Source organism: Vulpes lagopus, chromosome 17 (assembly GCF_018345385.1).
Source record: "Vulpes lagopus strain Blue_001 chromosome 17, ASM1834538v1, whole genome shotgun sequence".
In the NCBI taxonomy this organism is placed as follows: Eukaryota; Metazoa; Chordata; class Mammalia; order Carnivora; family Canidae; genus Vulpes; species Vulpes lagopus.
The window spans coordinates 27,224,559-27,252,095 of NC_054840.1; the positions used below are offsets into that span (position 1 = coordinate 27,224,559).

Sequence of the window (27,537 nt, forward strand, 5' to 3'; positions counted from 1 at the left end):
CACAATGTACTGTTCTGTTTGCCTCCCACTCTCAAAGTGTATATTCCTGACATTTCTTGTCTTATAATTGGACTTTATGAATGAGAGCTGTAGGATGCTGTCTGGTGAATGATCTGAAAAGGATATGCTGAAACCCAGTGGAGGTGCTACAAAAAGTGAACGCTAGGTTTTGTGTGGGCACTTAAATAAGAGGCATGAATTAGAAATTCAGAACCCCAAATTTTATTCTATGTAAAATAAGGGCTATTTTCACAGTCTTTAATGGAAACTTTGAGTAGGTTTAGGTGACACATAATGTGGAAACCAGAGGCACAAGCTTGGATTTCAGAATAGTTTAGGAACTTATGGCTTCCCAGAGTTTACCCTTTACAAGTGTTCTGGCAAGAAAAGAGAAGTTCAGTAGTGCCCATCCTCTTTAATTTAGCTTCTTCATCCTACCTGCTGAGCAGCTATTAAAAACCATCCTTACATTTCTATACCATGTTGTTCTCTCCGACTTGCATTCAATTTCCTATCTCTGGTTTAGCTGATGAATAGCGCCCCATTTGTCAAGACCTAGATCACTGGCTCTCTGGAAATATTCAGTCATGTTTAGTAAACAAACTTTTCCTGTGTGCCTACTATGTGCCACACCAGAACCAGTCACTGGACGGTTTTGTGCACGTTCAGATGGGGCCACCACAAGGCTTCCCTTTTGTTGGTACAAATGCTTCGCAAAGAGAAAAGGAAAACAGCATTTCTGAAGCAGGGCAGGCAGGAATCAAAAAGTAAGCTTGAAAACATTCTCCAAGGAAACAGGCCATTATGTTAATAGTGTCTGTATGTCTCTGGGTGGTAACATTGTGGGCTTTTTCCCTTCGTTATGCTTTTTTTTTTTATACTTTCTAATTTTTTTTCTACAATAGGCATATATAATGCATAAAAGAAAATAATAAAGTAAAAATCTTAAAAGAGAAAAAGTCTCCAAAATTCTATACAAAAGAAAGAAGAGATTCAAATGTAAATAAGCCCATTGATTGGTATAGCTGACTGACAATCATATTGATGGACAGCATGACTCCAGCTACTTAATTGATTGTTTTTTTTAAATCAAGCATTGGGCCTCGGCCTTGGTAAGAAAGAAATATACCATTCACCTTATAAAGGCATTAACTCTTCCTGGACCCTAGGATTTTGCCCCTGCTGAAAGAAGAATTCACGCAACGTCTCTCTCCCAAAGCCCTAAAATAACTTGAACTTTTAATCTGTCTTTGTCAAAGGTAAGCAAGAGATCCTGAGAAGAATAATATTGTATCACGGCTGGATATGTGGCAATTATGAGTGAAAAAAATAACCACCATATCGACAACACCAGCCAAAAGAACGTAGAAAATTTATCCATTGCCTTTTGTTTTTACATTTGTGCGAACCTTTCTGCTGGTACGCCCAACTTAGTTCTAGAGAGCTCGAAAATCAGAGGGAGCCCCCAGTGTATGAAAGGGTCATTCATTGAGGGCTGAGCACGAAGGTCCTCGGTCCACAGTGAGTTCTCCTGTGCACATACCCTCCAAGTACAGATGGCTCCTCAGGGCAGGAATTAAAGATGAAGAGAGAAATGACTCTCAAACAGAATACAGTACGTTAATTCACTTAGAAGGCACCAGGGTGTGACTGCTTTCCTGACTTTTCCAAAGGCACGGAATTTGGCTCCATTTCCAGTCATAGTAAATGTGTTTACTCCTTAAAATGTGCCTCTAAATTTCCCCAAATGCAGACCATGGCTTATCACCAAATTTTAAATGAGCTGCTTGCTGGTTTGAAAACACTTGAGGTTATTTGGGTCTGAGAGACACTGGAGGCCCAGACATCACCTTTGTCTTCACCCTCCCCCAGAAGCTCCCAAGAGCAGGCAAGGCCTTTCACTCATGAGTTCTGGCAGTTGGCTGAGGCCTCCCTGAGGAGAAAAGAAAGGGGGGAAACTGTGCTGGGTGAGGTTGGCCTCTCCTAACTCTTATTAATAGAGAACATGTGGGCCGCGGCGAAGGCGGGGGCTGGGGTTGCTGAGTAAACAGGATGGGATGAGAAAGAGAATGATGCTTTTATATTCTTGTCTATTATAGATCCAGGGAGGCTCTTTAATGCAGATGAAAGGGAGAGACAGATTTAAAGGAAGTAGCTTCCAAAGCTAAATTTACAGACCACTGACGTCTACACACTTATTTGCCATGGAAGGAAGCTGTGTGGTCAACTGGCATTGCTAACCAACTGCCAAACAGATTCCTCTAAGATTTTCCTAGGCTATGGTTCTGTTACACCTCTATCTGAGCATTCTCCCTTAGCACCATCATTTATTTATTCAGTCTACTACTATTGGTTGAGGGCTATTATTTGCCAGGCACCATTTTGGGTGCTGTGAATACAGCAGTGAACAGGACAGCCTTCATGGACAGTCTAAAGAAAGGGGAGTAGTAAAAAATGACAACAGGTGGTCACAGACTGTGATGCCAACTGGATGCAGGGGACATGGGAGCCTGGAGAGGGAGCAGTGAGCCAGATGCCACCCAGAGAGGGGCAGTTAGGGAGGGCTCCCCTGAGGAGTCCACGACACCTCAAATGAGCCTGGGGTTAGCCCACTGGGGAAGGAGCTGGACATGACATGACATAACAAAATGGGGGTAACAGGATCATGGCTTAGAAAATGCATGTTCCTCTCAGGGATGAGAGAGAAGACAGACATATCCCCAAAGACCTTAAGGAAGGATGCTGTGGAAACTACACAGAAAGTATGCTGTTGAACATCGAGGTGTGATGCCGCATCTAGAGGAGAAACGAGAAAGAAGCTCTTTGCATATGGAACGTTCTTCTGCTGACCTACTTTTCATGCAAGCCTATCACGGCCATTTTATGGAAAGGAAATTGAAGACTATAAGGCAGGCAGATGTATGAGGGAGTTTCCCCTTTCCTCATCAAAGAATGCTGTTGTTTTTACCAATATAAGTGTTTACAATGTTTTCTTGTTTGCCCCCCATAGTCTTAGAAATAGCAGTGCTAAGATAAACACTCACATTTTAAGTTTTGTGTTAAAACCTGAATATCAGAAAATTTTCTTATCTTTAAAATTGAATTTTAATACTATATGTACCTGTAAATGCTCAGGATTTGGAAGACTGAATATTCCCAAAAATATAAAAAAAAATACATATGAATATAACTGATAAAGTTTTAACCACACACACACACACACACACACACACACAAATAGCGTAATGGAGAACTGAACTGTTACAGATTTTTTTTCATTTATCGATTTTTTTTCAGACAATATAAAAGAAATGAGAACTTTGTCAGTATAAAAAAAATACCACTTTATTTCATGCCATTATTTCTTTTCAATCTGCTAGCTAAAAACATGTCCATATCAAGCTTTTGTTTCTTGATCCTTATTATAGTCTCCATAAAAATCATTAGAAATATACTGTCTCAAAAAGAGAAGTTGATTCCTCTCCTGTCCAAATTATTAGTTTTCTGATTGACTTTGAAAACCAAAACTTTACTCTCTTTGAGGGAAAATAATCTATTTTTCTAGAGAATCTCACTCTGTCAGTCACTCTGATAGACGCATAGCTTCTACTGTATTATTTTTTTGCTTCAGCTAGCATATGTTAAAACAAAATCATTTTTAAAGCTGAAGACAACTCAAGCAATTCTGCTTAGCTCCAAAAGTTCTTCCGTCGGTGACTGCCAGCGTCCTCAATGTAAGACATTATCTTGACTCATTTTCCTCAAGTATGGAACAAGTATGCGATCTGCCCAAGAAATAAGAGTTTCATCCAAATATTGTCTTAGCAGAGAAGTTAGAGCTGCTAAATTTGTAACTCATGTATTTTCAGTTTTAAATCTCCCAGAAAGGGGGTATCTGGGTGGCTCAGTGGTTGAGCATCTGCCTTCAGCTGAGGTCATGATCCTAGGGTCTTGGGATCGAGTCCCACATCCGGATCCTGCAGGGAGCCTGCTTCTCCCTCTGCCTTTGTCTCTGCCTCTGTGTGTCTCTAATTGATAAATAAAATATTTTTAAAAAACTAAAAAAATAAATCTCCCAGAAAGATATTTCAGCTCCAATACACAAAATGATTAAGAGGGAAAGAAAAGCTTAGGAAGTCTTCACTTTTCATCATTTTTAGTCAATGATCCATTTGTATGTTGGCCAAAAAGTATTGTTCCAATGGTTTACTCTATGAAGGCAGAGGCTACAATTGCCTCTAATATTTCCTCTTGAGGACTACACAAATCAGTGCTTTGGTCAAAACTATAGGCTGAGTGTTGATAATAGGGGATATTTTTCAGCAATTCTTTTTTACAGAAACACTTCTCTGAGACATTGTTTTAGTTTATGCTGGAATAATCTTCTGTGCACATTAACCGAGTTTTATACAACTCCAAAAGGACCAAACATCTGGAAATGTGGCCATATTTGCTAAGTTGCTATCCCGAAGGAAGAAATCTGATTAAAATGTTTTAAACAAGTCCGTGGAATAAAATGAGAGAGCTAGCTTCCTTACTTATTTTGTCTGCCTGTCTTCCTTCCTCCTCTCTCTCTCTCTCTCACTCGCTCTCTTTCCAGATAGCTTTAGCCTGAAGCCTATTTCTTACATGTTTTTACAGCTCATCAGCAAAACCACACTTCTGTCAGCCATAAAAGTCATAGCGTACCAATTATTTAAATTCTCAGAACCCTCAGGTAAAAATGCTCTGGGTGCCAAAAAGCAACAATCCTCTTCAACATGCAGAGAAGTTGTCTTTCCCTAGGATTTAGAACTGGGCTTTCCTCTGAATCAGAGCTACAAACAGGTGTGGACTTTCAGCTGAGCTTCTTCCCAGCAGCCTAGAAAATCGACATCCTGAGAGACAGTGTTGCAGTTGACTCGCAAGTCACTGGAGATGAGCCAGGGCTCCAGGACACCGAGAGGAAGAGGCAGGCACTGGACCTCTGGTTTGCACAACCCCTGCTCAACAGGGTCCCCTGGAGAGTTTAAAAAAAAAAAAAAAACTATTTGAATGCTTGAGTTTGATATCACTGGCCTGGGATATGGCCTGGGCCTTGCTACTTTTCAAAGCAACAAAGCTCAAGCATCGTGATTTTAAAGTACACAAAGTTCACGTTTACGCCTTTCGATAAATTAAGGTACCCCTCACCTGAGCTGAAAAATCAACCTAAAAGAAAGGAAATAGTTCTTACTATTGCCATTCCTCCTGTTGTCATTTAATATAATCAACTGGCCATTTATAAATCCATTAAAATTTTTAATCACTTTGCTTGGCCCCTCTTCAGAAGCTCTGTGTCAGAAACTTTAATATCCGAGCAACTACAAACAGCTGCCAGGACAAATCCCATGTTGTTTCCTTTCTTTTCAGGCCCTGTGTTAGAGAGGGATAGGAAAGTTGGTTGCTAGGCACAATGCTACAGAGCTGTCCCTTCAGAGCGTCCCCTCCCCCTGGCCCAGCAATGTAGTCGGGCAGGAAGGTGGGCCCTGGACCTCTAGAGCTTCCAGTTTTTCAAGAGAAGCCAGATATCACCTTATTCATGTGAAAGCTCCCAATTTCTAAATGTTGGCAAGTAGTTGTGAATAATCAAAACACATCTGCTGAGCGACAGGGAGCTGCCAGTTTGCAACCTCTGGCCTGGAAGGCTCTTCATCTCCTGGTCATGTGACTAACTCCTCATCAACTTCTGTACTGACTTGGGGAGACAACTGTGTGGAGACAGCTCCCCGCCACCCCTCTGCACTCCCTTCCCTCCAGCCCAGTGCTCCAACCCTGGGCACGGAAGCAGCCTCCAAAGCTTGTCTCCACACAGTGCAATTGTGTGTTTGTCCCCCTAACAACTGCCTGCTCCCCAAGGGTGGGGATGGCGCCTTAGTCCCCTATTCTAGGAATGTATGCGCATCCCAAACTCCATACTGACTGAGCAAACAAATGCTATTAGATGCTTACTATGCGCATATATAAAAATTGAACAAATTATGGCCCAGAAATTACAAATTAAGAAAATACACCTTCGGAAAAAAAGGCTTTCCTTTCCACATAGGTGTTGTTACCTTTGTGATCTGCATCTCCTCCCAAATTTAATTCACTTGTAAGCATCTTCATGCCATCTCCACATGGCACCTTTATCCCTTAGAGTGTTGCTTAGTAGTTAAGGGAGTCATAGCCTTTATTTTATTTATTTTTTTATTTTAAAGATTTTAATTATTTGAAAGAGAAGGGGGAGAGAGAGAGATCGCATGAGAAAAGGAGAGGGGGTAGGGGGAGTGGGGGCAGGAGGACAGGGAGAAGCAGACTCCTCACTGAGCAAGGAGTCTGATGCGGGATTTGATCCCAGGACCCTGAGATCATGACCTGAGCCTAAGGGAGATGCTTAACCAACTGAGCCACTGAGGCACCAAGTGAGCCACTCAGGCACCTGGAAGTAGGCTTTAAAAAAAATTATTTATATATTCATGAGAGACACAGAGAGAGAGGTAGAGATATAGGTAGAGGGAGAAGCAGGCTCCATGCGGGGAGCCCAATGTGGGACTTGATCTCAGGACCCCGAGATCACGACCTGAGCCAAAGGCAGATGCTCAACTGCTGAGCCACCCAAGTGCCCCATGAGGGTAGCCTTTAAAGACAGCCTGGGTTCAGGGCTAGGCAGGCAGCAGCTGGAATGGAGGTGACCTTGGAACAGCCCTTGGAGGACACAGTGAAGAGTCCATCCATTGTTGGAGTCCTGTGCACAGATTCACAAGGACTTGATCTGGGCTGCTGGCGGACCCTGTCTGCTGAGCACGCTGGGGTGATATCTGTTTTAGCCCAGCAAGCAGCTAAGCTGACCTCAGCCCCCACTGATATTCCTGTGGTGTGTCTAGAATCTGATAATGGGAACATTATGATCCAGAAACATGACGCATCACGGTGGCAGTGCACCAAATGGCCTCTTGACATCTCATATCAGTTCTCCAGCAGCCTGTCAGAGGGGCTCAATCCTACCAACGTTAATTATGTTGTAGAACTATTAAAGTTCCAGTAGTGAGGCCATTTATTTAGTGTGATTTGGGCACTTTTCTATTAATTTTAGAGTAAGCTGCTTTTGACACTCAGTGGCCTGACTTATCAAAATATTAGTTAAAAAAAGATCATGTTTTGAAGCAGCAGGTCCAGGTCACTTTGTATGTAGAATTTTGTTATGTTCAAGAAATCTGGTCAGAGGAAAATAATAAAATAATAAAATAAAATAAGACAGTCTGGATTCATATTTGGCCTCTGCTACTGTATTACCTTGAGCAAGGTATTTGTCCTTATTCTCAGTTTTCTCATACTTATCTATTTTTAAAATTGAAGTATATCTGACACTTTGTTGCATTAGTTTCAAGTATATGACTTAGTAATTGGACAACTATATCATGCTATGGTTACACCAAGTGTAGCTACCTCTAGACATCATACAACATTATTATCTCAGTTTTCTTGTATTTAAACTGTGAGTAGTCATGAAACCTGCCTTAAAGGGTTGTGTGAAAATTAATTATGCAAACACCTATTTACTATCCTGGACCATTACTATTACCCATTATTGAATACAGTGCCCCCCAAGAATGCTACATAGTTAGCATTATTACCACATCTTATAGATGAGGAGACAATGAGGCTCCAGTGTCAACTACGCAAGGTCACTCTGCTGGCACATCACAAAACTGGGCTGCAAACACAGATCTGCCACCAAGTCCATTGCCTTTCCAATTATACTAGAGAAAAATCAGGGGTGCCTGGGTGGCTCAGTTGGCTGAGCATCTGCCTTTGGTTCAGATCATGATCTCAGGGCCCTGGGACTGAGTCCTATGTCAGGCTCCCTGCCTAGTGGGGAGTCTGTTTCTCCCTCTCCCTCTGACCCTCCTCCTCACTTTTGCTCTCTCTCTCAAATAAATAAATAAAATCTCAAAAAAAAAAAAAAAAAGAAAGAAAAATCAATCTGGTCCTCCCAAATTGTTGCCAGTCTACCAATACTTAAAACCCACTCCCATACATGAAGCTAGTACCTAAATACAAGTAAATTCCTTTTATCATTATATTAATAATAATAAAACCTAACAGTGAGCTTTATGTTCTCCACATGGTGCTAAGCATGTGTCTTTCATTGTCATCTTTAACCTCTGCAAGGCACTTACTGTTTTCAGATGAGGAAACTGAAACCCAGAAGGTTAAGTCACTTGCCCAAGGACACAAAGCATTTAAGCCTAAACTCTGACTCCAAAGCCATTAAGAGTTCTCAACCTCTCTACCAGGCATTCCCAGACCAATACAATTTCATTTAAAAAATAATAATAAAATTATGAACCAACTTACCAACTCTTTATTTCATTACCATTTGTTCATAAAAGAAAGAACGTGCCTACACAATAATTGTTGAGAGGTCATCATCTCAAAGTAAAATAATTAAGGACATTTAACTTTATAAAAAGGTCCAGACATTGTTTTTGTTTTTTAACTTTTCTGTGTGAACTGGTAGAAGCATTGTCGCCACCACTGCCTCCTTGCCATCATTATCTCCTCATCCTTCCCAGCCTCATCACCTCTAACTCTTCCACTTGATGATTTCTTTGAATATTCCTCCTACTTATTCCTTCCTTCGAAGCCAGGATAATTGGCTCACAAGTAGCACTGCAATCATTTAAACTAGGGGACAAAGCCTGAATGCCAATGTGAGCAAGGGGCTTAGTCCAACCGAGGCAATGGGGGAACAAGTCAGGGATGTGGGAGGCTGTCCATGCTGATCAAGTGGTTGAAAAGGGAGATCATGGGGCATGATGGAATGCGTCCGAGAGTCCAGGAAAATGGAGGATGAAAGGGCAGGGAAAGGGGCAAAGGGCTTCTCTACTTCTACCTTCTTGACACCCAGACAGAGGGAGAAATGGGCCAATGGTAAGAAGGAGGCAGGGGACAAAGCAAAGAATGTTTGCATTGTGCTGACAACCACCCACAGGTGCCTTCTTCCAAATGAGTCCCTCCCACAGATTTCTTTTGCGTTAACATGGAATTCTGTTCTCCTAAATTCAATCTGAAGAATGGAAGTCACATTCACTTGCACTCATTTACTCCATGTTTATTAGGACCCTACCAAGGCTGGGCCTTCTAATGTGCAGAGGGTAAAGTTTACCTTAATAAGATTGCTTTTAGCCAGCTTTGAAGAACTCACAGATGGGTAGGAGAGACAGAATATGTTTGCTTTATTTTTCATTTCTTTCTTGTGCATGCACATTAAGGAACTCATACACAATTGGAGAAATCCTGTATTTTCTATCTGTGGTAATATTAATAATAGCATGAAGCAGTTTCTCTGTGAGAGTAATGTTAGCTGATGTGCAGTTTTCTATCTGTGGTAATATTAATAATAGCATGAAGCAGTTTCTCTGTGAGAGTAATGTTAGCTGATGTGCAGTGAGCATTCCTAACATGCCAGGCACCGTATTAGCACTTTGTATGAATCATCTCCACGAAGAAAATCAACGCCTGGAACATAGTAGGGGATTAATAACGGATGGGTGGTTAGATGGATGGATGAATCTTCACTACAGCTCTGAGGTAGTTTCTATTATTATCACCATAGTATAGATGAGGAAACTGAGGCACAAAGCAATTAACTAACCTGCTTAAGACCACTTGGGTTCTGACTTCATGACTTAGTGGCATAAAAGTGACAAAGAATAAAACACAATTTCTGGGGCACCTGGCTGACTCAGTCAGTAGAGCATCAACTCTTAATGTCAAGGCCAAGTTTAAGTCCTACGGTGGGCATGGAGCTTACTTAAAACACACAAACAAACAAACACTTCCCAATTAATGAAGGCATCTCAAGGGATTGTGGCACCAAAAGTAATAAAAATCACAAAACAAACAAATCCAAAGCGCACAAGAGACCTGCCCAAAGTAAAAAGGATAAGAAAAGATGAGTCAGAATTAGAACCCAAGCATTCTGTCTCCTAAGTACTCTATGCATCATGCCAGGTTTAATTCTCATAGCTGAGCCAGGTCACACCTCAAAAAGATGCTCAGTTTGGTATCGGCAATTGCTTGAGCTCCTAGAATCCTCCATTGGCTGGTCCAGAGCACCACTGATCAGGAAAGAAAAGGAGAGAGGAAGAAAAATGTGGGAAAGAAGAAAGGTTAGGGTCTTAGCAAATTATCTAAGGTGACTGACAAATCCCAACTGACTGTCCAGACACGACACGGTGCAAAACCACCATCACCGTAGTTTTGGACAATTTGCATGATGAACAGTATGCTTTTGAGACCCTTAGTAAGTATAATTATCCGCTTATTCCTGGTTATTAAAAAAACTATTCGAGATAAACCTTATCCTCAGTGGAGACATACCTGGCAAATCCAATTATCTATAAGCACAAAGTTGCCTACAATTGCTTAGAGAATAAACAACCTGCAAGGCATGAGGGGGAGCAGGTCCCTACAGCCCTGGTTAGAATATATAATTTGCCTGAATCCCCTACGTAGGTCGTTATACTTCACATGACTAATACCCAGAAGGACATTTAATCTGCAATGTCTTAAAGTGAGTTCTTCCACAGGCACATTAGCAAGACAAGGTTTTGTTCTTTGAAGGGGGCACAAAGTTGGTTAGGGGGGAAGGAGCCAACTGTAAGGGGCCAAATTCCCCAAATGAAGAAAGAAGTCAAAACCTGCCTCCTGCAACCCCTGGATCAAGAAACATGTATTTCCTTTATGCCCAATCTATGCTGTCCCCTGTTTGGTTTTCAGGTCAATGGGAGTTGCCCGTGACCTGCCAAAGTGAATTCCACAAAACAATGGAATTGAGCAGCAAGGTCTCATCCTATTGCTTTTGATAACAAATTAATTCCTTTTTTCTCTCTCTCACAGTCAGCTCCTGACATTTTCAACTTTTGGTGTTGCTAGTGAAAAGGAATAAATTAAAAATGCAACCAAATGCACTTCCTAAAACCTTTGGTGGGTCCTACCACCCATTTTACTTCTTTTCACTGAATGTTTCCGTTTCCCTACTAACTAACTTAAAAGGATACAAGGTGCACATGGGGACAGCGGTCGGATTTGACCTCTAAATTCAGGGACTGGCTTACTAATTCAGTCATGTTTTTTATTAGATTCCAAAAGGCATTTACCAACAAAAAGCTGGTAAGAGTCTTTTAAAGCCATTCCTGAAAAATCTCTTATGATTTATGGTAAACAGAAAACAATTAAGAAATAATATTCATTGCATTCCCACAATTCTGCTTGAAGAAATAAAACAAACATATGTAAATGCACACACGGGTCAAAAGATGAAAAGGAAATATACCAAAGGGTTAGCTGTGGTTACCTTTGGACACTGAGATTTGGAATGGTTTTTATTTTCTATTTTTTTGTCTTGGCCTACTTATAATTTTTCTACTTTTAACAACTATTTGCCTTTTATTGAAAAGATACACTTGAGGCTGTTTTTCCACCCTTAGGAGACTCCAGATCCTACCCCCTCCCCCCGCCCCCGACCTTATATAGTTGGGTGAGAACAGTTCCCTCCTCTCTCTCCCTGCAAGACTGAAGATTTATTCTCTGAGAGTAAAACAGAGGGTCTCTGGAGTGGGGAGAGACCAGGAACAGCTGAAGACAGAGTACTGTACAGAGTCAAAGGATGTCTGAGTGCAGATGCTGAAGTCTCCCCACACACACCACACCAGTGTGCACCCTGCCAGTGCTCTCTCTACACTACGCTGCCATGCCTTCACCCTCTAATCAAAAAACAGAAGCACTTCTCTGACAACTCAAAAGGAAAAAAAAAATAAATCTAAAGGTACTGGAGCCCCTGGGTGGTTCAGTGGTTGAGTGTCTGCCTTCAGCTCAGGTCATGATCCTGGGATCAAGTCCTGCATCAGGCTCCCCATAGGGAGCCTGCTTCTCCCTCTGCCTATGTCTCTGCTTCTCTCTCTGTGTGTCTCATGAATAGGAAATTAAATCATTTTTTAAAAAAAAAATCTAAAGATATTAACCTATCCTAGAGTTTCCCCAACTAAAAGTCTAGCCACATGGCCCCCCAGTGCACCTCAACTGATAAACCTCCAATCACTTAGATGTGAGCAGACAGATGAGACTGGTTGCTAGGAAAAACCTCAAACATTAAAACAGTGACCAAAACAAATGGACAGAAAACAGCAATTTGAATGAAACAAAGATAATACAATGAGAAAAAGAAACTACAAAAAACACTATCACGCAAAATATCACAATTATGAAACAAAGATGGAATATTGTGTTTTAATCAACATTTAAAAAACAAAAAAAGAATGATTGGAAATCAAAAATATGAAAAACACCACAGAAGTGTTGGAAGATAAAACTGTGCCAGAAAATTAAGCAAAAAGACCTAAAGATAAGAAAAATTAAATAGAACATAGGAAAGAAAAGATAGAAGATAATCTTGGGGGTGTAATATTCAAAGAATAGGAGTTCCAAAAAGAACAGATAAAATTGAAGATGGAAACTTATCATATAGTGAAATCATATTTAAATTTTCCTAGTATAGAGGCATGAGTTTTTTAATTCAGAAGACTTCCTGAGTATCTAGGAAAAAGAATAAAAACAAACTCACAGTGAAGCATATTCTAGAAAAATGTAATACCATTGGGATGAGACCTTACAAGCTTCGAGAGGGAAAAAAACAGCTTACAACAAGAGATCTTCAGATTGTTTTTATAGAAAAACTGGAAACTAGAAATCAATAAAGACCTCAAAAGTCTAAAGGAAAATAATTATTAATGTTGAATTTTTAAAGATTTTATTTATTTATTCATGAGAGACACAGATAAAGAGGCAGAGACATAGGCAGAGAGAGAAGCAGGCTCCCTGCAGGGAGCCAGATGAGGGACTCGATCCCAGGACACGGGATCACGCCCTGAGCTGAAGGCAGATGCTCAACCACTGAGCCACCCAGATGTGCCTTAATATGGAACTTTATACATAACTAAAACTTCATCATTATGATGATGGGGGGGGGAGACATTTCCAGAATTACACATTTTCAACAGTTATCTCTCCTATACTTTTTCAAGAAGCTATGGAATTTGATCAGTAAACCAGCAAAAGAAAATCACAGATACAGGAAGCAGTATTCCACAGAGGGGAATGAAGGGAATTTGCCGGGTGATGGTGAAAGGAATCTCTGACAGCAACTAGCCCAAACTGGTGCAAACCATAATGTCCCTGGAGAGAACCTCCAGGGGATAAAATTGGTAGGTATGTGATTTATCTGCACATCTCGAGGGAAGATAAATCCCAAAAGGTAGAGGCTGAAACGATTAAAAGAAAATAAAACAAACACACAGAAAACAAGCCAAATGGAAAGGTAAGCAATATCATGGCTTGCAAAATGACTCAGCTGTGAATGGTCATTGTAGTGTCAACCCTAAGGCGAATCAAACAAAAATTATGACATACTTAAACCGGGAAGAAAGAGGGGATGCGGAAGGTGGTTTGTGTAGTAGAGTGTCCTGGGGGCAGGAGGGAAGAAAGCTAACCCTCATCTACAGTGAAAAGTTATTACTTAGCACCTACAACTGAAAAATTAAGAAGTCAGCAATATTAGCATATTAGATAGAAAAGTGGAGGTCAGTATAAAAAGCAACACTGATACATGAAAGTGATTGCCTTGGGGGTAGGGAAAGTGGTGGACAGAGAGGGAGAGAACTATTGCATTTCTTTATAAAATTTGGGGAACCATTTTATTCTTTAAACCATGGGCATATATAATATTGATAGAGGAATAGAAAAAAATGAAAAATTTAAAAACAAAGGCTGGAACTGGCTTTTAGAGCTATACGTACTTGGGTTGGAATCCCACTGTAGCACTTACCTAAATCTGTCCATGCTTAACTTCCTTATCCTCTCCAAGCCTATTCGTTTCCAGTCTGCAAAATCAGGACAATGGCAGTTGTGAAAATTAAATGAAGTTTAATGTGTGAAGTCCTTTGTCTGAATCGGACAATTCATGTCAGCTCCTACATCAAATGTCCAAGGCTCTCACGCTCTCACATGACCATGTAGGACACTAGCAGCCAGAGTTTTTCTGCCCTTAGAGCAGGAATCTACTTATATCAATGTCCAATTGTTTGAGGAAGGAGATTTCAAATCAGTGTTTCTCAATCTTAAACGAGGTACAGATCCCTCTCAAAGGAGAAATAAAACACCGGAGATCCCTGGGTGGCTCAGGGGATCCCTGGGTGGCTCAGCAGTTAAGCATCTGCTTTCGGCCCAGGGCGTGATCCTGGAGTCTCGGGATCGAGTCCCATGTCGGGCTCCTTGCATGGAGCCTGCTTCTCCCTCTGCTTGTGTCTCTGCCTCTCTCTGTGTCTCTTCTGAATAAATAAATAAAATCTTTAAAAAATAAAAATAAAACACCAAACTCTTAGGGATCCGGTGTTGACTCACACGATTTTAATTATAATATTATTCAAATATTATACTATTTATATAGGCATTAACTCCTTGTGTACATAGAACTTAGGCAACAATACAGTAAAAATAATTTTTTTGTTAATTTCAGTTTATTTTTTTAATTTTTATTTAAATGCAATTTGCCAATATATAGTATAACACCCAGTACTCATCTCATTATGTGTCCTCCTTAATACCCATCACGCAGTTACCCTAAGTAAAAATAAATCTAAATGGGGGCACCTGGTGGCTCAGTGGTTGAGCATCTGCGTTAGGCTCAGGTCATGATCCTGGGCTCCTGGGATCGAGTCCTACATCAGGCTCCCTGGGAGGAACCTGCTTCTCCCTCTGCCTATGTCTCTGCCTCTCTCTCTCTGTTTCTCATGAGTAAATACATTAAAAAAAATTTTTTAAATAAATAAATAAATTTAAATGAAAATCAAATCCCAGATTGATGGAATTCAAGTGAACATTATTTTTTTTAGTTTGTTTATTTATTCATTTATTTATTTAAGTAATCTCTACACCCTACATGAGGCTCGAAATCCCAACCCCAAGATCAAGAGTTGCACACTCTTCCAACCGAGTCAGCAAAGGGCCCCCAAGTGAACACTAATTTAATGTGACAATTGGTGACATTTTGCTGAAACCAAATCATTGCTCTTTAAGGCACACGTGTTAGTGGATCTCATTGGTCCCCAAGCCCAGGCCACTCTGGGTGCTAGGTGATGACCCAATTTCTCACTGCTTTTCTATGAATCCTCCTTCCACAGCTGGCTGTGGGACTCCTACACCTTTGCACAGTGCCAGCATGTCTCTTAGGCATCAGGTCTACTAATGCTTTTTTCCTGTTAGCCAGGTGCAATGAAAGTAACACAATTTGTGACCAACTTAATCCTAACAGAAACTCAGACTCCAAAATCAAGAAAAACCCTAAATGTAAAAATCATTATTAAAACTGTAAAAATCCCTGCATGGAACTCCTTGATGGTTAATTAAGGCCTCCTGGGAAGCCTTCACCCAAAGTCGGGGGTAAGGCTTTTCCAGGCAGCAGGACCACCCTCCCTTTTCCCTTGCGTCCCCATCCCCTCCACGGGGTCCAGGCAAAACTGCTGCTTTATTATGCTCTTACCATACCCATGGGACTGCTAATAAGCACTAATGAAGAGTTCCTTCTTTCTATACCCAGCTGTTCCTCATTCCGTTGTACGCCTTGTGATGGGTCCTCGATTTACTTGCTTGCTTTTTTAAATCTGCTTTCTGTTTCAAAATACATATTATGACATTTATCTCACACACGGGACAAAAACCAAAGACATGTTATCTCACTGCTCAGTAGACACAACTTCACCTTATGAGGGAAAATATCTGCCAACTTCTTTGATGCTAAAGAAAAAAAATCCTGTCTATTTTAATGGAATTTAGTATATCTGTCTGTGATGTATTCAAAACAAACGGAGCAAACTGTCCCTTTGTGGAATGACTTCATTTCCAAGGTTTTTGAGCCTTCCGTAGGAAGAGGTGGTACTGTCAGAAGAAAAAATATGTAGTATATCCAAACCTCCCCAGCCCAGCAAGCCAGGCTCTTGGGCAGAACGAGAACCTGAGACCTGGCCGGCTGTGTCCTCTGGCCACAGAGGTCCAGACATATACATTCTGTCCCAAAGGCAGGGGGCAAATGTCCTTCATAGTTCAAGACTTCTTGGGATGGCTGGGTTGAGGGTCTGCCTTGGGTTCAGGTCATGATCCCCGAGTTTGGGAATCCAGTCCCGCATCGGGCTCGCTGGGAGGAGACTGCTTCTCCCTCTGCCTATGTCTCTGCCTCTCTCTGTGTGTCTCTCATGAATAAGTAAATAAAGTCTAAAAAAAAAAATTTCTCTTTCTTGCAATCACAGCTGTCCATAACAGTTACATCCATTTGGGCGATCATGGCCATGTCAGGGGCACCAGGTTCCTGCACTGGATGGAAGGAAGATTAAAAGGAGTTGTCTCTTTTCATATCAAAAAGCCCAGGGCTACCCATTCATTTATTCCATGAATACTTATTAAACAACTATGGTGTGAAGTTCCATACTTCTCTTAGGCAGTATGAGGGATATAAAGATGAAGAAGACATATACCCTGACTTAGAGAAACACACATTCTAGAGGACGGGATTGACATAAAAGCAAGTAACTGCAAAGCCACGTGAGAAGCACTGATTGATAGATCATGTGTTATGGGAGCACAGAGGAAGGAGCAACTCAGCTTACCTGGAGTGACTTTGAGTTGGTCTTTTGGCTAAATTAGAGTCCTCAGCTTGACAAGAAGGGAGGCGGGGGAAGGAGTCCAAGCAGAGGATATAGCACAGAGGCATAACAAAGGTTGGATCATGCAGGGAAGAGTAAGTAGGTCTGGGGTTACGTAATGGATAGTAGGTAAAAATAACCAGAAGAGACGTCCTAGGGTGGATGATTGAGTTTGGATTTTTCCTATTGGTTTCAATTTAATGTGTGTGTGTGTATAATATATATACATATATGTTTATGTAAATAAAACATTGTTCTAGATTTTGAGAATATAGAGAGTTTTTTGCCCTGCTTCTTAAAAGGAAAATACACAAAGCAAATAGTAACTCATAGGAAGCTATCTCCAAGGAATTATAACAGTATCGACTAGGGATTGCTTATGGTTTTTGATGAATAAAATCTAGAATAGCTAGAAAAATAGACAGGCTACCTGTCCTTCAAACAACTCTTCATAAGTAACATTTCTATCAAGCAGGATATTGATAAAAATTGGACAAAAAGTGGTTGCTTAATTTTGTATTCTTTGAAAATTCTTAAGTCTAAAGTTGATTTTGGTGGTAATTGGTAGGCATTAAAGAGTTGTAATCAGGGGGCTCCTGGGTGGCTCAGTCGGTTAAGCATCTGCCTTCGGCTCAGGTTATGATCTCAGGGTCCTGGGGTCGAGCCCTGTGTTGGGCTCTCTGCTCAGGAAAGAGTCTTCTTCTTCTCTCTCTCTCTCTCTGTAAACCACCCCCTCCGCCAACTCATGTGCTCTCTCTCTCTCTCTCTCTCAAATAAATAAATAAAATCTTTTTAAAAAAAAGTTGTAATCAGTGTGCTGATATAATTAATATGTATGAATATTAGGGGGTTATGGAAGGAGGAGCAGAGAGACTCATGAGGAGTTTATTACATTGCCTAAAGTAAAAAAAAAAAAAAAGAGCCAGAATTAAATAATGTAGTGATGGTAGACATGGCAGAGTCTTTAGATATTAAAGTGATAAAATAGGCTACATCTTTGTGATCAATTAGTGCTGAGGGGTGAGAAGTAATATGAATCTAAGAAGCCTTCCAGATTTCTGGCTTAAGTATCTGGGTAAGCTTGCTCGCTCTTTTCTTTCTTTCTTTCTTTCTTTCTTTCTATTTATTTTTTAGTAATCTCTATACCCAACATGAGGCTTAAACTCACGTCCCCAAGATCAAGAGTTGCACACTCCGCCAACTGGAGCCAGCCAGGAACCTCCAAGTGTCTGAGTGAGCGTTAGTTATCTTTACCGGAATAGGAAAGAACAGATGAGGAGAGGTATAATAATGAGTTCTGGTACAGCTTGATGTTAGGACATGATGAAAGATCGGACATAATTCATCTTTTTGATATACTGAGAAGAATAATGTTGAGTCAGTGATGGAACCAAAGGTTACTGCGGCTGCATTAGGAGGCAATTTGGCAGTACCTAGTATAACGTTAAAATGCACATACCACGTGATCCATCAGTTCCATTTCTCATTATCAACCTCAGAAAGATACACATGCATGAGAAAGAAGGCACAAGGATATGCACTGCACCATTATTTGTCACACACAAAAAATCAAACTACCGAAATGCCCTGTGATAGGGAAATAATTAAATCAACCATGAGAGTGTTTCCAAACTTACTGCAAATTAAAATCACCTGGGATATCGGTTGAAAATAATTTCTTCAACCCCCTTCCCAGTCCTACAGAAACAGATTCTCCTGGGGAAGGCTATGAATAGGCCTGGGTGATTTTTGTCATCAGGAATGTTTCTGAAAAACTTATGAAAGGTGTTTCCAAAACTATCTCTAGAAACAAACAAATGCTGGGCAGGATTAAAAAGAATGAGGGTAGATCTCTGTGAAGCAACTGGGAATGAGCTTCGAGGTATAGAGAGTGATAAATGCAGACTGCAGAACGAACACACCGTATGACGCCATTATGTAACCACAGACCCACACACGGAACAATGTATTTCTAGAAGTAAATATGGGCTCGGGGGTGGCAATTTCAAAGGGAACCTCTGTTATGACTAAAATGGTTCAATTCTTTTGAGATCAAAAAGTATTTGTGTATTAGTTCTGTAATTAGAAGCACATATTAATTTACTGCTGGTGTGGCTGAGGTGATGATGAAGGTAGCAGATGCAAAATACAATTTGTGCTAACCACATCTATCTCGAAGCGTCTCCTGGATAAATTTTATTTGCACAATGCTTATTCGTCAAATATTTGAAATTGTCCTCTACACGAAATGAAGCAGATTCCTTGCTTTGGGGGAAAGGGCAAGGGAGGTGGCAAGGATGAAGAAGAACCCAGAAACCCCCTGATACTTCCATGTCTGCCCACCTTTCAAGATCCAATTCAAATATTGTCTCTCTGGTCCAGTTTCCACAACCCAATCTCATCTCTTTGTCTTCTAAACCCCATCCCAGCTCCTTCATCTCCTCACATATGTGTGTGTGGGTCTCATCCTCACCCCACATTATCCTCCCTCCATTCCGCTTTGCATTTCCCCAAAGCCCAGCAGTGCCCTGCATACACAGCTCTCAATCGGAAATGATTATTGAATGAAATGCTTCCAGCTATGCCTCAGAGGTCTGAGAACGGTCTTCTACTCTCCACTGCAATTACTGCTCAGCAGAAGTCACTTAGTCCTATCTACCCTCACATCCTCACCCCATCTCCCCCTCCTCCTCTTCCTCACCACTGTCTAAATTTCTTAGATAGAAATAGAAATAGAAAATGCATGTTTTTATTTCATAATTAAAGCTGAGGCCCAGCATTCAAACCCCTGGGGGGGGGGCACAAAAAGCAAATGGTTCCATCCCATCCTTCCCATGGCACAAGATGGACAGGAGTGGAGGAGAGGGAGCAGGTTGTTCCTTCATACCTGGGGTAAGGTAAAGAGTGGAGGTGGAGAACAGAAGCTCTGTTGGCTCCTTGCAGAGGAAAAGCAGACCTAGAAGAGGGAAGGTTTTCTTCATAATCTGCCACCTTAGTCACCACAACCACTATACCTTTTGTCTGTCTTGGTAGTTATCCTAATAAAAACAATCTTGACATGAGACAGCTTATCTCAAGGTCTTTCTCCTGAAGCCTATCCACCCGTGGAGATGGGGAACAGCATTTCACGGTGTCACCCTTCAATCAGGTCATGAGTCAGTCATGTCCTCGTTCCTGCTTAGAGATAAGGGGACATTTTCCAAAAAGCCATACCATGTCTCCATGTTGTTCTAGACTAGCAGCCACAAAAGAACGGACAAGCCGTTAATCCTTGTGTAAATTATATGCCTGGAATTTCATAGTCTTTTGGTATTAGTGCCACGGTCTCTCTGCCTTAGTCCTCTCCCACTAACACAATGATTTTTTTTATTAAGATTTTATTTATTTATTCCTGAGAGACACAGAGACAGAGGCAGAGACATAGGCAGAGGGAGAAGCAAGTTCCCCGTGGGGAGCCCCATGTGAGACCCAATCCCAGGACCTCAGGATCATGACCTGAGGCAAAAGCAGATGCTCAACCACTGAGCCACCCAGGCGCCCAACACACTGATTTTTATTACTTATTTAAATTATGTATCAGTCAAGGTCCTGGCACAAAACAGTTCATATCTCAGACTTGGTAATTTAGGGAGGGGTAATAAAAGGAGTATTTGTAGACAGCTGTGTGGGAAAGCCAACTGACAGGTGCCATGACTTCCATCAAGGGAATAAATACCCTAATCTCAGTTTTCTTCCTTCTGATTTCTTCCCTGTGTCCCATTGGCCTGTCCTACTGGAAGCCAGGGATCAAGGGAGGTCTACAACATGTCAGCCCCATAGCTCTTGAGCAGATGAAAGTAAGTGAAGGATAAATCTGGAGAAGCAAATGGAGGCTATCTAGCATAGCTGCATTGTCTGTCTCTTGCTCAAGAAGCCAAGACCAGTGGCATTGCACATACAAAGCCATCTCCAGTATGGAAGAGCAGTGCCCTTCCACCTCATCTCCCACCATTCTTAACCAGGGGACCATATTCCACTCAAGACACAGGGCAACGTTCCTGCCCAAGCATCATCCTTTGCACCCTTATGCCCTCTTTGTGCTTCCTCCTCCACCTGGGCCACCCTCTCCCCCTTTTCTCCTGGAGAATTTCTAACCATCTTTCAAGGTGAGGTGCAAATATCTCTTTGAAACCTCCCGATGGTGGGGCACCTGGGTTGCCGAGCCAGTTAAGCATCTGCCTTCAACTCAGGTCATGGTCCCAGGGTCTTGGGCTTCCTACTTAGAAGGAAGCCTACTTCTCCCTCTCCCTCTGCCCCTGCTTGTGTTCTCTCTCTCTCACTATAAATGAAATCTTCATTTATAGATTTTTCGTTTTGAAATCTTCAAAAAAGGAAAGGAAAGAAAAGAAAAGAAACCTCCCCTGATCGTATCCTCTTCACACAGGCTTCATCGTTTCTGCCTTCATGCGTAATACCAAAGCACAGCGAGCACATATGTGTATTCAGGACTTTATCCGTCCTGCCACTATATGAGCATTCCTCACAGATGAAGATGCCATCTCATCATACTAATAACAACCAGTATTATCATTTTCCATGGACCTATCATGTGGCCAACCCAGGCGCTTTAACTCATTTTCTCAATTCATTTTTTTGTCTAGGAAGCACTTTGTTTTCATCCAGTGTGCCAGTATAAAAGATGATTTTCAGAGAGATTGATCAGCTTGCATAATGTTACTCTGCTAGTACGCAGTGGAGCACTGGTCACTTAAGCTGCTAAACTGGGATTCAAACTCACTTCCTTCTACTGCCCAACCTGAAAATTGAAACTGAAAGTAATCACAGTGAGTTTAAGAAACAAAACAAATGATCATGGGAGAAAAAAGAGAAAGGCAAACCAAGAAAGAGACTCTTAACTATAGAGAACAAACTGATGCTTAATAAAGGGTAGGTGGTAGGGGGTGGGGGAGGGGAGGGGTGTTAACAGGTGATGGGGATGACGGAGCACACTTGCTGGGATGAGCACCAGGTGTTGTATGGAGTGTTGAATCACTATATTGTACACCTGAAACTAATATCACACAGTATGTTAATAACCAAAATTTAAATTAAAAAAAGAAAGGAAAGAAAAGAAGTAACCAGAGTGGACACTACCTCTCAACTTTGCATTCCCAGAGCCAAGGCATCTCTGGACATAATGAGTGTCTAAGACATGTTTTTGAATAAACAACCAGAAGCAGAGCATACTGACACATCTCTTGACCATGTGCCTATTTCTCTTGGTACAGGTTGGCAGAGGGCCATGACCTTCTTTAGTCTTATTTCCAGGTTGACAGTTCATAGCAAAGTCCTAATTTGCTGGTAAAACTAAATTTTTTCTGGACTCTGTTTATTGGTTGCCTTTTCTGAATAGAATCATCAGAAAACAGAATCCCTTAGAAGACTAAGGGCCTTGCTCCTCGAGTACTGGTCAGAAAATTTTCCTAAGATTACACACATACACACACACACACAAAAAAAAAAAATTCCCCAAGACTGGAAGGGCAGTGTATCCGGAGCTTCTGAGCAACCATCCTGAATTTTTACATATGAACTGAGAGTAGGGAGCTGAGGGAGAATATTCTAACAATTGATCCCGTTATAACAATAACAGCCACCATAGATAGGTCACTTACTTTGTGACCAATTGGTGTTTTACATACATTTTTCCTAAGTGTTTTTAGCAACTCTGAAAGGTAGGTCTTATTAATCCCATTTTACAGGACAGGAAACTGAGTTTCAGTGAGCTTAACTTGTCCAACGCCTCTCACAATTCATGCCTGAATTTCCATGGCTTTACTCTGACTCCCTGAAAGACAGAAATTAAACACCACTGGTTGTAGCAGAAGCAACATTATCGTGAGGGAAATCCCCTAGAAACGTGAAAATTCTATGGCAAATCAAAGTAATTCTAACCATCAAATATAATTGTAAAACCCAAGGTCTCAGAATCCTAAAATAACATTATTCTTCACATAATTACCTCATTCGAACTTCCGTTTTACATTTTTTGTAAAGTCAATTAGGTAAAAACAGTATTTTGATCTTACTTATAGATGAGATTGAAGCTCAGAGAAACTGAACAGCAGGCAGCAGTGGGATTGGAACCCAGGTCTTTTGCATTGTTATTGTGAGTTTTTTGAACCTAGAAAGCTGAAACTTCTAGCTTTATACAGAAATGCTTGTTTCTAAAGAATTTCATGCCCACTCCCTCACCCTCATCTGCCCCTCTTCCTGTCACCTTTTTTTCTTATGATTTTCATTTGTTACACAAATATTGTCACAAGAATATAGGAAATAATTAGAAGAAACTTCATTCATAATTCCTGTACCCCGACACATCAATTATTTTTAGGTTTCCATTATTGCTACCCCGTCCTTGTCCAAATTAATACCGAAAAAGCAGGCACACACACACACACACACACACAGAGAAATAAAGATTTAAAGTCCCCTACAAAGTTATTTGAAACTTGGTGGTGGCCAAAAGTTGGTAGCCACAAGCACGTGATTCATGGGATCCAGACTGACCCTTGCCTGGTTTGGTCTGTGGAAATAGAGATCTTCAGAGCGGCCCCGCCCACTGGAAAGAAGAGAGCAATGAGGAAAAGGCTGACTCAAAGTTCCTGATCCCTTATCTACAGATGTGCACAAGAGCCTCCACGACCACATCCAAATTCTGCATATGACAATCACTCCTCAACGAGAAGCAGTGCCTAGTTCTCCGAAGTGAAACCTTCCCGGTCCTTTGAATATTATCTTAATCAGAGCGATATTGACCAAAATGTTAACAGTGGTTATCTCTGGATGGTAAGATTACAAGTGATGTTTATTTTCTTCTTGATTCTTGATTCTTTCTTGCATCGTCTGAGTTTTCTGCAATGAACATGCAATACGTTTGCCCTAAGATTAAGATCAATAATAATAATTATGCTCAATAGGATGTGAGGTTGATAAAAAAAAATCTATAAAAATTAGAGTCATGGGGACAAATCATGTAATCCCTACCGCTGGAGGGACAAACAGCCCCTTCCTCAGGTCAGAGAGCCTAGAACTCAGGCAGGAAGTACAATTTCTAGCTCAGTTCCTTTCTAATATAATATCTGCTAACAAGTTTCTGTTTCCTCCCTTTTTTTCCTCTTAGCTTGGAAAGATTGTTCCTAAACATTTGTCAACAGAGAAGATTTGATTCTGAGAATATGTTATGGATTTTTTTGTAGCAAATGGTCCAATATAATTTAGTAGACAATAACACCCATAGAAACGTGTGGGAGCTTTGCTGTCAAGTCCTGTAGTGTTTTAATAAAGGAGCATGTCATTTTTCTTCAGCTAAATTTCAGCTAGAAAAAATATTAGGTGAGTTCTCATTGCCCTTCATTCCATAGCCTTTCTGCAATTTGGACACCTTAATGATTTCATGCAAAATTCACTGTCTAAAGAGTCTTGGTGGCTTCCGTCTGATCTTGGTTTTTGCTTTTGATGCGGATTACTTATGTGCATCCATCATGGTAAAAACAGCAGAGTTTGGGCAAACACTGCTCTCTCAGACCCCCGCTCCCTTTCAGGCCTGGAGATCCTTCATCTAACCCAGTTCCATTCTTGTGCCTCTTCCCGCTGGCTTCCCCAGTGCCATTTTTATTAAAGCCCCAGCTCATCCCACATTCAGCCGCATGACTTCTTACAGGCTTCAGAATAAATCACCACATTGCTCCGATCTTGGCTTCTCTGCCCTCAGCTTTCAATTAAATTTAGAATTGACTTTAAAGGTACAACCTCAATGTACATGGTTGAAAATGACCTTGTTTCCCCTTTCCCACCACCTGCGACTTCCTGCGCAGGGCTCTTATACTCCAGCTCCTGGTTCAAAAAGTAGAAACAGGAATTTGCTACATGCTCCTGTGGCAAACTATAAGTCTCAAGCTGTTTAAAGTCTTTAAAGTCCCATCCAAAAGGTAAAGTACACTCTGCAGAGAGAAATCTGGGGGCCTGAATCTCTGGCTGCCTGTGTTCAGGAAGAGACACAGAAGGAGAGGGAGAAGAAGAAGAAGAGAAGGAAGGAAAAAAAAAAAAAAAACCTTTGAGCTAAACACTTAATTTGTTTAATTTCTACAGTTTGCATTCAAGATGATTCGTCTATTTATAATACGCATCACTATTAAAGTAATTATGTTAAGTTAGTATAAATGATCTATGGCAATATTACAAGGACACCAAAGCAGACTTTAACATCAAAACTGACTTTCATCTTTTGTCTTGTCATTTGGCTTTCCACTCTTAGCAAGGAATAGAGCCTATAAGCAGCAGGTTTGGGCTATTTAGAATCGGGCATGCTCCTGCCAATTTCTCCCTCCCCCCTCTGGAAGACTTTACCAATCAGAAGGACTGAGCCGAAAACCTGTCTTACTCTGCTCAAAACCATTAATATTTTAAGGCACTTACTTGTATCTAAGAGCAATGAGGTCCCTTCCAATCTGCGAAAGAAGAAGGAAAGAATGATTTGATTGCCTTAGAAAAGGATAAAAAAAGATCTGGTTGGGGAAAGGATGTATAAATTGAAAGTGCTCTATAAGCATAACGGGGCAATTTATTAATTCAACCATTAATTAATTATTGAGTGTCTACTATGCATCAGGTTCCAAGGAAGCCGTACGGTGCTTCTGAGCTTGAGCCTTAGTTTTCATGCCTCTAAAACGGGAACAGAGACTCTTTATTTTAGGATATGGGATAACTAAGTGAAAGAATAAATGTAAATCACTTAAAACCAGTTCTTGGCACATAATAAATACTGAGTGAATAGCTTTATATAAAAATATGAAAGGAGTATTCCCCAATGCTAAGGGATTTACAGCCTAATGAATTATTATTCTAAAACCTCTGCCTTTTGCCTCTGACCCTAAAATTTGAAAAGCTTCGAAGACTTAGCTATGCAAATCTCAGATCAAAATACTTTCCTACTGGTTGCCCTTTAGGAAGATTTACTAAGGATATGTGAGTGCTTTACCAAATAAGGAAGCAAAAGAAAAGGAGTTAATACATGTTAACTCACTGAATGTATCTTGGTGATTTTGCATCTTTTTTCCCCATTGTCTTATTAAATCCTAATTAGTAGAAAAACATGTCATGTCCCATGTCATAGATGGGGATACCGAGGCTCAAGGAGAATCAATAATCTTCCCGTGGTCACAGCGCTAGAAGTGGATAGGATGGGATTCAAACCATGGCACGTGGTTCCAGAGCCCAAGCTCTTGTCCAGCATTACCAGCTGCCTCCTCCATCCAGGTCCATCCCATGAAGAGATCTCAAATCCTCATCTGAAAACACAAGAGTTACATGGGATCTTCTTCAAGTAGAGGGGACATTTTCAAGAAAAATGTTGCAATACTTAATTTCTTGCTCAGTCTTCTGAATAGTAGTATAATAGTGGGATTCCTTCCTTTTCACTTAGACTCTTCTAGGTAGAACTTTCTTTTTTCAGTTCTAAAAGATTACTGTGGACAGGGACATTTTTGAGGACTTGGATTCCCCTTTCCTTTCGTTTAATAGCACTTATGCTCTTCTGCAGAAGGAAACACAAACATTTAAAACAGTGAATCATAAGTTAGGAAAGAAGGTTCCACCACACAGATCTTTTTTTGGTGTATGTTTATGGCTGTCCCCTGTATTAACTGATCTTTCTGCACCAGCTCTACATTTTACAGCCTTCCCAAAACTCCACCCTTCCTACACGAACCTTTCCTGCTCCTAGTTCAGCCTCCCTTCCTGGGTTGCAGGAACAATGGTGATAGCCTGTGAAAGTCTAAACCAGGAGTCCTAGTGCCAGCAGAGGCTAAAGACTTCTTTGCTGGGCAACTGTAAATGGAAAGCTCCCTAAGATATTAATGGCTCTAAGGAATTGGGTTCTCATCTACACCTACCCCTGACTATAAGTTAGGTAGGCCATAATTGGTCAAAATCAGCTAATCAAAATTAAGTCATTCTACAGAAGGCCAAGTGGCCCTAGATAGATAGAAATTTTCATTCTCACCTGCCCTCCATTCTATTTTCCATCCCTCTGACTTTTTTTTAGTTTCTAGAAATAATTGTTCTTTTTCTACTGCCTAAAATGAAAGCACCCCACAGTTCATCTCTCTTGACAGTACCCTCAACAGCTCCTTATCCTTTCTGTAGAGCCTATTTTTTTTTTAAGTAGGCTCCATGCCAACGTGGAGGCCAACATGAGACTTGAACCCACAACCTTGAGATCAAGACCTGAGCTGAGATCAAGAGTTGGACACTTAACCAACTAAGCCACTCAGGCACCCCTAGACTTGATTTAAAACAAACAAACAAACTACAAAACATTTAATACTTGCTCTTTGGGGGGGTATTTGACGTATCCCCAGTATATTATAGCTGAGCCATTACTCTGATTGCTTCATCAACATTAACATGACACTGTTGAGGAATCAGCTGTTTCTGCAGAGGTTCAAGGGAAAGGCCTTTTGAGAAATGGGGAAGTTCCCTTTGTATATCTACAAAAGCTTTATTCACTCTGTTAACTTTTTCATCACTCACAATGTTTATCTTCTTAAGATTAGTGGTAACTGGTTTTGCTTTATTTTTAGTCGTAAAGTTTTTTTGGCTGGCTATATGAAACAGATTCCTGGACTTCTGCCCTTTTAGTTTGCTCTTGGCCATTGGCTTCGATAACCCTGGTGGAGAACTCAAGCTCCAGGTGACGTCATCTCCCTTTCCATATAGACTTTATTTTTTTTTTCCATAT

General features: G+C 40.9%; 1 protein-coding gene and 1 pseudogene across 1 annotated transcript; one reads left to right on the forward strand and one right to left on the reverse strand.

Annotated features, from left to right (window-relative positions):
• The first annotated feature begins 6,682 nt into the window (after positions 1 to 6,682).
• On the forward strand, positions 6,683 to 6,957 carry LOC121477247 (annotated as a pseudogene).
• Positions 6,958 to 27,161: 20,204 nt separating this feature from the next.
• LOC121477304 (ribosomal biogenesis factor-like) lies at positions 27,162 to 27,452 on the reverse strand. Its single transcript, XM_041731494.1, has one exon. The coding sequence runs from the start codon at positions 27,450 to 27,452 to the stop codon at positions 27,162 to 27,164; it is 291 nt and encodes a 96-aa protein (XP_041587428.1).
• Positions 27,453 to 27,537: the final 85 nt, after the last annotated feature.